This window comes from Mus musculus, chromosome 2 (genome assembly GCF_000001635.26).
Source record: "Mus musculus strain C57BL/6J chromosome 2, GRCm38.p6 C57BL/6J".
Classification (NCBI taxonomy): domain Eukaryota; kingdom Metazoa; phylum Chordata; class Mammalia; order Rodentia; family Muridae; genus Mus; species Mus musculus.
Window position 1 is genome coordinate 156,240,545 of NC_000068.7, and position 15,208 is coordinate 156,255,752.

Sequence of the window (15,208 nt, forward strand, 5' to 3'; positions counted from 1 at the left end):
TCTGGCTATGTTCAGAATCCTGATTGCAGGAGTTGAGGAACATGGAGGTCCGACATAACTGGGGTCCCAGGGCAGTTATGATGGTCAGAGAGAGGCCAGAAGTTAAAGGATATTTTTTAAAGACTTATTTATTTTATTTGATATATATGAGTGTTTCCCCTTCATGTATGTATATGCACCACATGCATGCCTAGTGCCCTTAGAGGTCAGAAGAGGGTGGTGGATTCCGTAGAACAAGAGTAATGGGTTATAAGCTACCATGTGTCATGTGGGTGCTGAGAGTTAAACCTGAGTTCCCTGTAATAGCAACAAGTGCCCTCACCACTGAGCCTCTCCAGCCACTGACAGCTTTTTTTTTTTTTTTTTGCCGCGGGTGTGTGTGTGTGTGTGTGTGTGTGTGTGTGTGTCTTGAGACAGGGTTTCTCTGTATAGCCCCGGCTGTCCTGGAACTCACTCTGTAGGCCAGGCTGGTCTGGAACTCAGAAATCCGCCTGCCTCTGCGCCACCACAGCTTGGGTGACAGCTATTTTTTTTTTAGGAAGTGAGTGAAAAGTATGAGATGGTTTCCAGGATCTGAGACTGAGAGCTAGGGGCATCAGAAGGACATCAGTGGAAGTCATCTAAGCTTGAAAACACCATGCATTGAGAGCTGAGAGAATTCTAAATAGGAGTGGTGGGAGAAGGGACTAGAAGGGGCAGTTTAAGCAGAAAAGAGATGTCTTTGGATCTCTGGTAAGAGCAGGAAACTGATACTGCCTGTCCAGTCTCTCTCTCTTTCTTTTTTAAGATTTATTTATTTATTATATGTAAGTACATTGTAGCTGTCTTCAGACACTCCAGAAGAGGGAGTCAGATCTTGTTACGGATGGTTGTGAGCCACCATGTGGTTGCTGGGATTTGAACTCTGGACCTTCGGAAGAGCAGTCGGGTGCTCTAACCCACTGAGCCATCTCACCAGCCCTGTCCAGTCTCTTAAGTATTTACTGAATGGCGCTACCTCTGGCCTCTGCTTGGTTTTGATGGTAGGGGCTCAGGGTTTGCTGTACTATTCTGAGGGGACTGGGACTGAGAGACAAGATGAATTCAAGATGAAGACGCTTCCTCAATTGAAACTATCGGGTGTTGATTAGCAGCAGTGGCAAAGTGTAAGGAGGGCTGTCACCAAAACAAGTAGAGTTTTCCAGAGTTCATTAGCTGGCCCTTTATTTTCCCATCTCCGTCTTCTCTCTAGCAAAAGCTGCTAGTGCCTTGGAGTGTTGCTTTTGTGCATCTAAGTCTCTGGCTTCTGCTGTGTGGTCTGAGCCAGGAATAGACAGGCGCTGACTCCAACAGCACAATGAGTTGCTCTATGTTTGCAGAAGAGACTATTTATATAAGGAACAATCTGGAAGCAGCCTCAGTACCCAAATCCAGGGCAAAAAAAATTAAGACAAATTTTGGGCTGGCCACTAGAGAGACAACTAGATAGCTATGAGGGGAGGCTGTTGATGGATTTGTCACAACTGGATAGCTAAAAGGTCAGGCTGTCTACGGACCTGTCACTACTAGTGTATATACACGTGAGCTAGTGATACGGCTCAGGATTAAGAGCACCAGCTGATCTTCCAGAGGACCTGGGTTCAAGTCCTAGCTCCCACATGGCAGCTCACAATTGCCTGCAAACTCCAGTTTCAGCGAATCTGACACCCTCACAGAGACACAAATGCAGGTAAGACACCGATACACAGAAAATAAAAAATAAATTGTTCTGAAAAAGCAGAGGTCTTTTGGAAGGATTTGGAATTACAGGAGTTAGATGCTGATGCTGATCTTCTTAGCACTTAGATTCCTGCCCCCCCCCCATGTGAAATGGATATAGTGATGGTGATGGTTCTTTTTTTTTTTTTTTTTCCATTTTTTATTAGGTATTTTACTCATTTACATTTTCTTTTTTTTTTTTTTTTTTTTTGGTGATGGTTCTTAAATCCTTGTGGGATTGTGGTAAAGTCATGTGAGGTTCCTTATTACAGAGTCCTTTGTAAAGCTTGAAGTAAGCCATACATGTGGGTGTTTTTGTTTCTGTTATTTAGACTAGGTCTGTCTATATAGCCTTGGCTGGCCTGGGACTCACCCTATAGACCTGGCTGGCTTGAAACTCTTGCCTCCCAAGTACTGGGAGTAAAGACATTCACCATTACTCCAAGCTGTGTTTTTTTAAAGGATGATGGTGATGGTGATGGTGGTGGTGGTGGTGGTGGTGGTGGTGGTGGTGGTGGTGGTGGTGGTGGTGGTGGTGGTTATATTAAAATTAGTTTGTGTGTTTATAGAGGACAGCTTGTGGTTGTCATTTTTCTCCTACCATGTAGGCTCCAGGGAGCAAACCAAGTCTGTCCTCTATCTGCTAAGTCAGTCATCTTGAGAGTTGTTGTGTGTGTCACTTATAGTCCAGGCTACCCTCCAAACCTGTGCCGTCTTCCTCTCTCAGCTTTCCTAGTGCTAGGATTATGAGGCACCACACCCAGTTTATATGAGTTATTAATAGTTGAAAATCACTGTTTACTCCAGTAATTATAAACTGGCAACTTAGACAGTTGGAGTAGTTCCTAATATTCTTGCTTTTTGTTTTGGCAGCCCTGGGGATGGTGCCCAAGGTGTTACACAAGCTAATGCAAGCTCACTGGGCCACACCCCTAGCCCTGGAGTAGGCATTCAGAAGGAAACGCCTCCCTTCCAGCCTCTTCACTTCGCTATATTGTTTGTATTTCTAGTTCATGTGTGTGTGTGTGTGCGCGCGCGTGCGCATGCTCGAGCATGTGTGTATGTGCATGTGTGTGGGCTCTTGGGACCAGATCCCTACCCAGCATTGCCAGTTGTAATGTGAGCTTTGGTAACAGGCAGTTTTATTTTACTCTGAAGGGCAAGCCTGAGCAACAAGCCATCCTTCCTACAGCTTGGGGCCCACAGTATGAACAAGTCAACATTGTATCCCAGAATTAGAGCAGGCAATTTTTGCTCCTCTGTACATGCCTGTGGAGTCAGCCCTTCCCAGGACTTGGTAGGAATTTTGGGTCTCCAGCTCTTCTTTCCTTGATGAGCCTAGATATGTTGGTTTATACAGTAGCTTTCAGAAGTATTTCTTAAACCAGATAATCCCAGATCTCTACTTTTAGAAAACCACAAGAATCCTGCAAATACTACTTTGTTAGTTCTTAATTACATTATAGCAGTTTCTTTAGAGTTTAGTGGTTTGAGGTTTGAAAGAAGGTTAAGCATTTGTTCTCCTCCAAGTTTCTGGGTGTCAGAATTCAGGAGCAACCTACCTGGGAGGTTCTGGTTCAGGCTTGGAGTTGAAAGTGACATAGTCAGTCATAGAGGTGGGGACTTTGCTGTGAGTGCTTGAGGGGGTACCTTGATTCCCCAGCAGACAGGCCTTTCCATAGAAACTGTTTTCACAGTGTAGCACCTGTTTGTTCTCTGCTTTCCCATGATGGAACCCAAGAGCCTATAGACTAAAGCAGCATATTGTGTATGGTAAAATACACGTAACTTGCTGGGTGTAACTTCAATGTTCGGGGGGCAGAGGCGGGAGGCCAGACTGATCAGTTCTAGGCCAGTTAGGCTTGTACAACAAGAATCCCCCTCCCAAATAACATTATCCCTTCCACCAAAAATTAAATAAATAGATTGATTGTTTTCCTTTCAATATTTAGGTTTTTGGGGTTATATCGGGTTGTTAAGCTTGGCAGCAAATACCTTTACCAACTGAGCCATTTCACCAGCCCAAGGTTACTATTGTAACCATTTTAAGCATGTAATTATAAATATTTGTTTTATGGTTATATACATATACGCATACATACACACATATATGGGCTGGAGAGATGGCTCAGCGGTTAAGAGCACTGTCTGCTCTTTCAGAGGTTCTGAGTTCAATTTCCAGCAACCACATGGTGGCTCACAACCATTAATAATGGGATCCAGTGCCCTCTTCTGGTGTGTCTGGAGACAGCTACAGTGTATTCACATACATAAAATAAATAAGTCATATATATATGTGTGTGTATATATACATATATATGTGTGTATACATATACATGTGTATATACATATATATATACATATACATATACATGGATAGCAGTGTAAGGCACCTAGCTGGCGAGATGGAAATTATCTCAGCTATAAACTGTTACACAATAAACTATGCAGAACTATTTATTTATTTATTTATTTATTTATTTATTTACTCATTTGTTTGTTCATTCATTTATTTAATATGTATGGGCGTTTTGCCTGCAATGTATGTGTACCATGTCTGAAGCCCACAGAGGTTGTTAGAGCCCCTGGAATTGGTGTTACAGATCTTTGTGAGCTGCAAAGTGGGTACTGGAAATTAAACCTGGGTCCTCTGGAAATAAACACATGTGAGCATCTGTCCAGCACCAATAGGAACTTTTGTGTGACCTAGCTTTGGAAGTCCCCTACCGTTCCTTCTGACACAGGATAATCAGACCCCACTTTTGAAGGCAGGGGTATGCACGTATTTCATAGGTCCTGCTTTCCTCTGAGACAGTGAAGATGTGGGCGTGTTCTGAGGTCTCCTTTACGGTCTTGGCGATTCCTCACAGTCTGTTCTCAGTACTGGCTCAAGGTCAGAGTCAGAAGAACTGGTGTGGATTAGCAGCCACCCAGGCCTGAGTGGTGGTTCGGGTTGCTTGTTCTGTTCTGCCTGACTTTGAGTTCAGTTACCTTCATGTCTCTGGAGTGTCAGGAAATAGGGTCTGCTTTGGCATATTCATATATATGTTCATATGTCCACTGTCCACTGCATGTATGTTAATATCAGAGGCTATGTCTCAAAACTATGCTTTCTTTGAAGAAAGCTTATATTCTCATTCTCTCTCTCTCTCTCTCTCTTACATACACACACACATGAGTAATAGTTATACATGTGGGGAGACAACTTACTGGCCAGTGGAAGGAAAAATAATTTTGTATGAAGATTTGGGGGCTGGGATCCTAATGGGAATGGTAGTTGAGTTATTAGATTATTTTTCTGTGTTGGTCCTAAGTGGATGAGTAAGCTGTAAAGGATTGTAGAGTCTTACTGAGCTTGGTCCCTACTGCTGAGGATTGCATTATCTTAGAAGCAGAGGTAATGCCTACAGCTGGTTTTCCTTTTTAGTTCTCTTTAAGATGAGTCTGCTCTGCTGGGCATGTTTGTCAAGTCTGGGTTTCACAGAAGGGAGCTTCTTCATGCTTTAAAGGTTACATTAAAGGTGACAGCTAGAAACAAAGCTTTGATTATCTTAAGCTTGTAGACATTTTGAAGTCATTGCAAGGATTGTTGGAAAGACATGTGGTTAATTGCAAACAGTTGTTTTAGTAGTTGTTGATTACACGGTGATGATCTGGCATCTTGACCTTTTTTATGTCCTTGTTTTTTTGTTCTTTCTGTTTCTCATTTTCTCTCTCCTTCCCTCTCTTATCCTCCTTCTACCCCCCCTTTTCCTTTCTAAATTATAAAGCCCAGGCTGGGCTAAGCTGTTCCTGAGTGCTGGGATTACCACTGTGTTAGGCTATCTTTTCTTGTCACCCATTTATGGGACTGAGTTAGGAAGCTCGATAAAAATGGTCCATATTTCATAAAGCACAGTGAGCCTTATGGAGACTCTGAGACCAGAGAACTCCCTAGAGACTTTTCCTGGAGACCTTTAGGCCAGCATATCCTGGGCCAGGGACAGCTTTTTTAAAACCTTATTTGTGAGTGCCTGGGGATCATAGGACAGTTTGCTGCAGTTCATTCTCTCCTTCTACTGTGTGACCCTGCTCAGGCTGGCAGGCTTAGTGGTTGGCACTTTTACCTATGTGCTGCCATCTTGCTGGCTAAGGACTGGTTGGGAAGCTCTCCTCTGGGGCCTAGCTGCCCATTCGTAAGGATCAGGCAGAGTAGCTGCTTCCTGAATTTCCTTGTTGGTTTTTCCCTCTCTACTGTCTGATTAACCTGACTGCATTCTTTCTCAGAAACACTCCCAACCTGTTTTTTAAATTATTTACTTCTTGAGGTCTCTAGCCCAGGCTAACCTCAGACTGAAGGTAATCTTGAACCTGATTTAACTGCCTCTGCTTCCGGAGTGCTGAGATTCCAGGTGTGTGCCACAAGGCCTAGTTTCCACAACCTTTTGACTCTTGGAGAACTCCTGCCATCTCCCAGAGTCCCTCTTCTGCAGAGCTGCCTTGCTTTCTTCTCTTCTTGGGTTCTCCCCTTCTCTGCCTTTTGCTTTTCTGAATCCTACTCTAATTACAGAGTCTTCTGTCGTTGGAAGTGTTGCTCTTTCTTCTATTCCTTCTGTAGACACAGGCTTATTGTGAGTTCCAGGCTAGCCAGAGTTACATAGTGAGACTCTGTCTCTAAAGAAAAAAAAGACAGTTGGTTAGTTAAATGGCTCAGCTGTTAAGAGCTCTGTTCTTCTAGAGGTCCCAGCTATGATTCCCAGCACACACATAATGGCTCAGAACAATCTGTAACTCTAGTTCTAGAGGATCCAACTCTTCTCTGACATCCAAGAGCACATAACATACTACAGGCGAAACACCCACACATACAGAATTAAAAACAAAGCCTGAAAAGAACAAAACAAGGAAATGTGAGCTCTGGCTACAGTGCCAGTTACAGAGGCGTCTCTGCGTGTGGCTCTTAGGTATGTACTGCAGTGAGGTTCTGTCTTCCTTTTCCTGCCTGTGAATGGAATACTCAGCAACTCACATGTCAGCCTCTGCCTATCCCCTCTTGCTTGTCTTATAGTTGAGTTGACATGTGACAGAGCCATGTGACATTATTTGGTGAAAGCAGTTCCTATTGCTAATCTCCTTGTAGTTCAACCTAATAGTCTTAAAGTTTAGTCAGTTCATGAGTCTAGTTTGCCTCAAGGGTGGGGGGTCAGAGCCTGTAGTTTACTGGCACATAATAAAGCTCTGTGACTGATGGAACTAAGCTGTCCCCAAGGCAGGTAGCAGCTGTGATCTTGTAAGTTCTACTGGGTCAGTGTCTAAGATGGTCATTAGTACTGCTTCTTTTTATGATAAACAGAAGGTCCCCTCACCCAGGAATAATTTGCATCTTGTCACTTATTTTTTTATTTTAAGAATATTTATTTCTTATGAGTGTGTGTATAGTACCAATACCAGAGTATATGTTTCAGGCCCATGCAGGAATCTGCAAGATCAGAAGAGGGCACTGGATCCCCTGGAACTGGAATTTATAGGCAATTGTGAGTCATCATGTGGTTGTCTACAAGAGCAGTAAGTGCTCTTATGTGCTGAACTATTTCTCTAACCCCAACTCTGTCACTGTGGAGAAATGGAGAAGACAGACCACTTTTAAGAAACATTGTTCCCTTGGGTACTGTTGAGCCTCCTGGAGAATTTTCTTTAGGTCTGCTAACAGTTGGAATATTCCAACACAGTACACTCTTCTTGTAATTCCAATACTTGGGAGGCAGACTGCAAGTTCAAGACTGGCCTGACAGTAGTATAAAAACAACAAAAACTCTGAGTTTGAAGCCAGCCTGGTTTATAGCACACTAGGTCAGCCAGGTCTACACAGTGATCTCTGTCTCAAAAAACAAAATAATTCAAATTGTGGTTGGAGCGATAGCTCACTAGTTAAGAGACTGGCTGCTCTTTTACAGGACCCGGGTTCAATTCCCAGCATCCATATGCTGTTAACAACTGTAACTTCAGTTCCAGGGGATCTAGTACCCTGTTCTGGCATCCATGGTATGCATGTGATGCACACAAGCAGACATGCATGCAGGCAAAGCATCCATACACGTAAAGTAAAAATAAATAAATTTATTTAATAACTGTTTTAGTTAAGATTTTATTGTTGTGACCAAGGCAATTCTTACAAGGAAGACATTTAATTGGAGTTGGCTTACAGTTTCAGAGGTTCAGTTCATTATTATCTTGGCAGGAAACATGGTGGCAGAAGGAAACTGTATGCCACACTGGGTGTAGCTTGAGCATATATGACCTCAAAGCCTTCCTCCACAGTGATATACTTCCTCCAACAAGGCCACACCTCCTAATAATGCCACTTCCTATGAGCCTATGGGGGCTATTGCTATTCAAACCACCACAGTTACTTAAAATATTATGTATATATGTGTGTGTCTGTGTGTCTGTGTGCACATGTGAAAGAAAGTAGGCGCCTTCAGAGTTCAGAACGTAATGGATTTTTTTGGTGCTGGAGTTCCTGGCAGTTTTGAGTCACCCAGTATTGTTACTGGGAACCAAAGTTGGGTCTTCTGCAAGAGTAGTATGAGCTTTTCACCACTGATCCAGTTCTCCAGTTCCTCTCAGAGGCCCATAGAGCCCAGTATGGTTGCCAATTTGCTGTTGTTGAGGTGGTCCTTGGCACTCTTACTCAAAGTGTTGCCACACCCAACTTTGTTTTGTTTGAGACAGGATTTTGCTTTAAGGCATATTAAGAGATTATTTATGTTTGTATATGCGTGCACAGAATGGTATGCATGCGGAGATCAGACAACAACCTGTAGGAGCTGGTTCTCCTTCCATCATGGAGGATTCAGGGATTGAACTCAGAGCATCAGGCTTCTTGGTGGCAGCCACCTTTCCCTGCTGAGCCATCTCTCCAGTCTTGCTTCTCAGTACATGCAGACCTTGAACTTGCAGTGGCCCTCCTGTGCTGCAATTATAGGTGTATGCTACAATACTATCTTTTGGGGGAAGAGTATTTGACTGTATAATTCCAGGCTGCCCTATAGTTCTCAATCTTCTGCCTCATGAATGCTAGGATTACAGGAGTGTGCCACTCTGCTCAGGGCTCTTGAGTATTTTAGCCATAAAAAGATTTAATACAGGGAATCAGGATCTTATAAAACAGGGAAGGATTGGAGTTGTGTGACTCAAGGATGCTGTCTTTGGAGAACCAGTTTGGAGGGCTGTCAGTGGAGCCTTGGCAGCTGGAAAGTCATTTGTCATTGCCACTCCCACAATTTCTCTTTAACACTGATGTAACTGGTGGCTAGACATTTGCAGAGCAGCAGGAGCTGCATCTAGGAACTCCTTAGTGCTCTGATGTCAAAGGGCCAAGCTATTGAGTCAGCACCTACATTTTTAAAAAATGTATTTATTTATTTTATGTAAGTACACTGTAGCTGTCTTCAGACACCCCAGAAGAGGGCATCAGATCTCATTACGGATGGTTGTGAACCACCATGTGGTTGTGGGACTTGAACTCAGGACCTCTGAAAGGGCAGTCAGTGCTCTTAACCGCTGAGCCATCTCTCCAGCCCAGCAGCTACATTTTAGCACATTCTGATTTACATGTGAGTGGTTGGTCTGATTACTGAACTATGTATGGGTCTCTGTCACCTTGATTGCTCATTGGAAGGGAATGAAGGAACATTGTTTGATTTCCCAACTCTTAATCTAGAAAGGTTGGAATAGAGACTGACATCACCCATAGGCTGAACTGGCCACAGTTCTGCATCCTTCCAGATATTTTCACCTTCCTTTAAAAAGAAGTAATAGCTGGGTATGCTGGCACACACCTTGGACCCCAGCATTCTGGAGGCAGGGGCAGGCAGATCTCTGAGTTCAAGTCCAGCCAGGGCTACATAGTAATACCCTGTCTTAAAACAAACAAACAAACAAACAAACAACCAAACAAACAGCAACAGAAAACTTGAATAATGTGTGATAGCTTAGCAGGTCAAGGCACTTGCCATCAAGCTTGATGGCCTGAGTTCTGTACCTGAGATCCATACTCTGGGAAGAGAGAATTGACTTGCAAAAGTTGTCCTCTGACATCCTCGTGTGCTGTGGCATACCTGCACACACACAATTAATAAAATGTAATAAAGGCGTAAACACTTGAGGTAGCAGTATATCCCAGAGTGCTGTGTTGTGTCTCAGTACAGGAGGAATCACCTTGCTCTTTTCAGTATTTGCACAGTGCTTCATTATATGGCCTACAGATGCTCAAGAACAGCTCGCTGTGCTGCCCCTCATTATAATCCCTGTACTCAGAAGGGAGAGGCAGGAGCATCAGCAGTTTGAGTCCATTTTTACTGACATAGTGTTTGAAGCTAACATGGGCCACAAGAAATCCTGTCTCAGAAAACCAACTAACTAAACACACAAACAAAATAGAACACCTCAAACAAAACTGAACAAAACCAGCCTGTGTTTTAGGCTTGTTATAGTTTACAGATACATGCTGATATAGACAGAAAGGTCATGTTTGCTTCTTGCCTCCAGTGTACTCAGGACTTGTGTATATGTCTTCTCTGCTAACTGGTTCTGTGATTGACTTCACATGAGTGGACTCAGGCTCTGAAAAGTTAATAGTTGGTCAACTAAGAAAGGACTCTGTTGAGATCTTTTACAAAGTCTGAGTGTGTGCCCTGTGGCATGCACAAAGAGGTCAGAGGACAACTTTTGGAGTTTATTCTTTCCTTCCAGTGTGGGTTTTGCTGATGGAACTCAGATTGTCAGTCTGTGTGGCAAGTGCTTTTACCTGCAGAGCCATCTCATTGGCTCCAGATCAAGACTTTTATTATTTGTTTTTGTTTATTTTGAGACAGGATCTCTAGTCCAGGTTGGCCTGGGATTCGTGGCACTTTCTCCTGCTTTAGCTCTGTAATTACAGGTGTGTGTCAGCCGTGGCCCATTAGACTTGAATTCAAGTCTATTATCTTCTATAATTATTTGACCCAGTTAAACAGCATCACAAAATGTTAAGGGTTTTGTTTTTGTTTCTTCTCTTTCTGAGACAGTATTCATAAAGCCCAAGTAAACCTGGCCTCAATTTTGCAGTAATCTCTCTGCAAATTAGCCCCCGAATGCTGGCATTGCAGGCCAGTACTACTCCCCATGCCTGGTTTTAAAGTGTAGGACTTTGGCACTAGAGAGATGCTTACATCAGCAGTTAAGCTCACTGGCAGCTTTTTCAGAGGACCTGTGCTTTGATTCCTTAGCACCCACTCAAAGCCATCTGTAACTCCACTGCCTCTTCTGACTTATGTGGGCTGCAGTAGGCACACAAGTGGTACACAAACATACATGCAGGCAAAACATTCATGCAAATAAATAAATCCTTAAAAACAAATAAGAATTTTTTAAAAAGTTGTGTCATAAATACTTTTGTAATTGTGCTCTGTGGGAAGAGGCTTGGCTATTTTGAATAGGCATTAAAGTAATAATTTCCTTTTTTTCTGACCCAGGTATCCAGCTCATATTGAAGACATTGACTACGAAGAAGGGAGAGTTCTCATCCATTTCAAGCGTTGGAACCATCGTTACGATGAGTGGTTTTGCTGGGACAGTCCTTATCTGCGCCCTTTAGAGAAGATCCAGCTGAGGAAAGAGGGTTTACATGATGAGGATGGCTCTTCTGTGAGTAGCAAATCCCTGGAGCTCTGTAGTGACTGAGGCTGTTCAGCTGCAGGAGTTTGTGTCTAGGCTTTGATCTTCATTGGACAACTCAGTACCCACTGGAGAGCAATCCTTGCCTTGGTAGCCGTCAGGTCTCTGTGGACTGGGGCTCCTCTAGAGTTCAGTTTTCACCTGTTTGGTGCAATTGATGTAATAGTTCATAAACTAACTTCTTTGGGTTTCCATCCATATGAATATGATCTTATACCTTTTTTAGAGACCACTGTTTCCCTAGTGATCAAAATATTACTGGGCACAGAATAGGTCTTCAGGAAATATTTTTATAATAAACCCGGTGTGGTGTCTCATCCTGGTTCTTGGGAGGCCAAGGTTCACAGATTGCTTTGAGTTTGAGGCCAGCCTAGGCTACAAAGTAAGACCTTGTCTTCAGCTCCACCACCCACCTCCTCTCCCATGGCAGGAATGATGCTATATGCCCCTAATCCCAACCCTGAGGGTGTGGAGGGACAGGAGGCTCAAGAGGTCAAAAACTGAATAATCAAACCAAAGCAGTAGATGAGAGGTAGAGGCAGAATGTGTGCTAGGGTTCCAGGCCAGCCAGCTTTAAACAGCAGGTTCCAGGCCAGCCAGAGCTACATAATGAGACCCATCTTAAAACCAACAATAAGCAAAACTATTCCTCCACCAAATTGTTGAATAATGAATGAGTGATTGAAATCGAGACTCACTGTGTGTAGAGTAGTGTATACTAGGTAAGGTGGCCTGGAAGATGCTTTGCTGTGCTAAGCTCATCTGTGGAGCAGTCATTTTATATGTGGGTCCGGAGCTTGTTTTATATAGTCTGACGAGCCCTGGAGGACTTGGACTTGGTTGGATTGTTTCAGCGATTCTAAATTTCATTATTGTTCCTGGAGTTTTAATTGCCTTCAGAATGACATACAACCTTCACTTTTGTTTAAAACAGACATTGAGACATCTTTAGGATCTGTCTCAGTCTGGATTCCAATTTCCATTCTAACCTCACAGAGGAACTTGAACTCTGGCTGGCCTTTCTGTTTTGCCTTCTTTCCCTTCCAGTTTAGGGTTGTTCAGTACTGTTCCGTTTGATCATTCTGTGGTCATCTGTAGTCTTTGAATGTACACTGTGCTGAGAGAACAGCATGACACTGTGCACCAGTGCCTCCCTTGGTCAGGGACCAGGCAGCAGTGTGGGTGGTATGAAATGCCCTGACGCTGCTTCCCTGAAGATAAGGAGCCTCATTTCTTCCAGCTCCTAAACTAGGTGTGTTCTCTGTGGCCCAGGACTCTTAGATTCCCTTTCGTTATGAATACTGGATAGCAGAAGATTGTCTCAATGTTGTCCTGTGCCTACCTAGACCTCCCCGTCATAGGGCCTGGACTCTTAGATCTTAGCCGTGTTTGTTTGTTTTTGGTTGTTTGACACAGGGTCTCATTATGTAGAGCAGGTTACTCCTGAACTCACTGAGATCCTCCTGCTTCTGTTTTCTGAATGTTGGGATTAAAGATGTGTATAATCATTTTTAGATTGATTTCTTTACTGTTATTTGAATGGGTGTTTTGCCTGCGTATATGTATTTGGTACTTTTGGAGGTCAGAGAGGGCATCAAGTCTCGTGTAACTGTTATAGAGCCACCATGTGGGTGCTGGGAACTGAACTCAGGTCCTATGCAAGAGAAGTGAGTGCTCTTAACTCCTGAGCCAACTCTCTAGCCCTAACCTTATTTTTTGGTTCCTTATGCTGAACATTGGAATCATCTTGCATCTTAATGGCCCATTCTAGTCTACTCTCTTGGTCTGCTTTTATTTTGTGTGTGTGTGTGTGTGTGTGTGTGTGTGTGTGTGTGTGTGTGTGTGTGTGTGTGTGTGCGTGCGTGTATGCATGTACTTATGCCACAACACAGGTTTTAGCTGACAGAGGAAAACGTGCAAGAGCTGTTGTCCCTTGTTATATTTGTAGTATGTGTGTCCTGGGGATAGAATTCATGTGTGAGCAGTACTCACCTACAACTGCTGAGCCATCTTGACAGCCCTTTATTTATTTTTGAAGAAGAATCTTTTTGTGTGGCTAAGACTGACTCAAACTCCGATGGTTTTGCCTCAGTGATGCTCGTGCTAGGGTTGCCGAGTCTCAGCATTGCACAGCCCTCCCTTACTGCTCACGTGCATCCCTGCTGCTTTACCAATTGTGCTGTAATGTGCTCCCTAGGAGATTCAGTCGGAAACTGGACGTTTATTTTATTTTATTTTTTTTTTATAGGAATTTCAAATAAACCAGCAAGTGCTTGCTTGCTGGTCTGACTGTCGATTTTATCCAGCCAGAGTCACTGCTGTGAACAAGGATGGTAAGGTGTTCAGTTGTGGATGTTTTTGCTTCTGCTGTAGGGGAACTTTTATAGTTTGAGTACCTAATAATGTATCAGGATTTGTTACCTAGCAATATTTTTTCAGCTGGTACTAGGCATATGTCTGGCACTAGGAAGAGATTCTAAATGGAAAGAAAGCTGGATATGAGGGAGGGATTTCTTATAGGTTCACTCTCCTACTTTAAAAAGAAAGAAAGAGAAAGAAAGAGAGGGAGGAGATTCATTCTTTGCTACTAAATTTCAACCAAGCACCATGGATTCTGCTGAGAGGTCTGTGGGTTCTTTTTCTCTAGAACCCTGATATTTTGGTGATAAATACCATTCATTGTTTATTTTATTTATTTGTGAACAACTTACAAATTAATTAAATATCACCAAACATTTGAACATATGCTCTGTGGATACAAGGTGACTAGGATAGAACCTGAGACACAGAGATGGGAACCCTGAGTGTGGCTGCCTAGCAGTTCTGAACATGTGGGAAGACAGGGCCAGGAATTTAATTTTAAAAAGATGCAATTTTTTGAGTATAAGGGAGTGGTATGGGAAGTGGTTTGTATGATCAGAAGAGACTCTGTGTCCACACGAAGTGTTTCCTTAGCATATTCTAGCAGGATGTCTGCGTGTGTGGCCCTGATCTCCGGAGTGAATGTTTTGGGCAGTCAGAGGCCCATTGTGTCAGGTCAAGGGGTTGAGGATGTAGCTGGTGATAGAGCACTGGCCTGGCATGCATGGGGTCCTGAACCAATCCCGAGCACTGCAAATCAAAAGAAAACAAAACCAACAATGACCAACCCTGGCCGTTTTGTTGTTATTGTTGTGGGGTTTTGGTCTTTTTGACTTTTTTTTTTTTTTTGAGACAGAATCTCACTATGAACCCTTGGCTGTTATAGAACTCAGTGGGATCCTGTTTGTTTCTGCCTCCTGTGCTGGGGTTAAAGTCCTGCATACCAAGGCCTGGCACACAGTGGTTTTCCATCCCATGAAGTTGTTCAGCGGTTTATTCAGTACTCTGTCAAGTGTTGGGATGATTACATTTTGTCTGGGAATCGTTAACATTGTCTAGAGAAACCTCCAAAGTGATGTTCCGTCTTGTGAGCTAACTAAACAATTACTGATTTCCAGTTCACGTGAAGTGCATTTGGATAGTCCCATCTTTCACTAAATTATGTCTTATATATAATATATATATGTTATATACTCCAAAATTACATCTCTAATTAGTGTTTCTCACATATATCTTATGAAGAGCTTGTTTTGGGGACACTGCAAGTCCTCTTTGAACTAGAAATAGTTGGCTCAAGGGAGGTCTGCTTCTCCAGAGTCTCATTCTCAAGGTGGTCTTTCTTCCTTTACTGGCTTTTGTAGCCAAGTGTTCATTCGGTTCATAAAGGGCCTATAGCTACAGGGCGATCAAGTCA

General features: G+C 43.1%; 1 protein-coding gene across 4 annotated transcripts in view; it reads left to right on the forward strand.

Annotated features, from left to right (window-relative positions):
• Positions 1–15,208, forward strand: part of Phf20 (PHD finger protein 20) — a 113,307-nt gene that overhangs the window by 43,898 nt on the left and 54,201 nt on the right. For 2 of the 4 annotated variants that reach the window (NM_172674.2, XM_006499338.4), the window contains exons 3-4: positions 11,232–11,403; positions 13,682–13,766. In NM_172674.2, coding sequence (NP_766262.2) covers positions 11,232–11,403; positions 13,682–13,766 — 257 coding nt within the window. The remainder of the gene's footprint in view (positions 1–11,231; positions 11,404–13,681; positions 13,767–15,208) is intronic. The other 2 variants (XM_006499339.2, XM_017317827.2) reach the window with 1 other exon arrangement.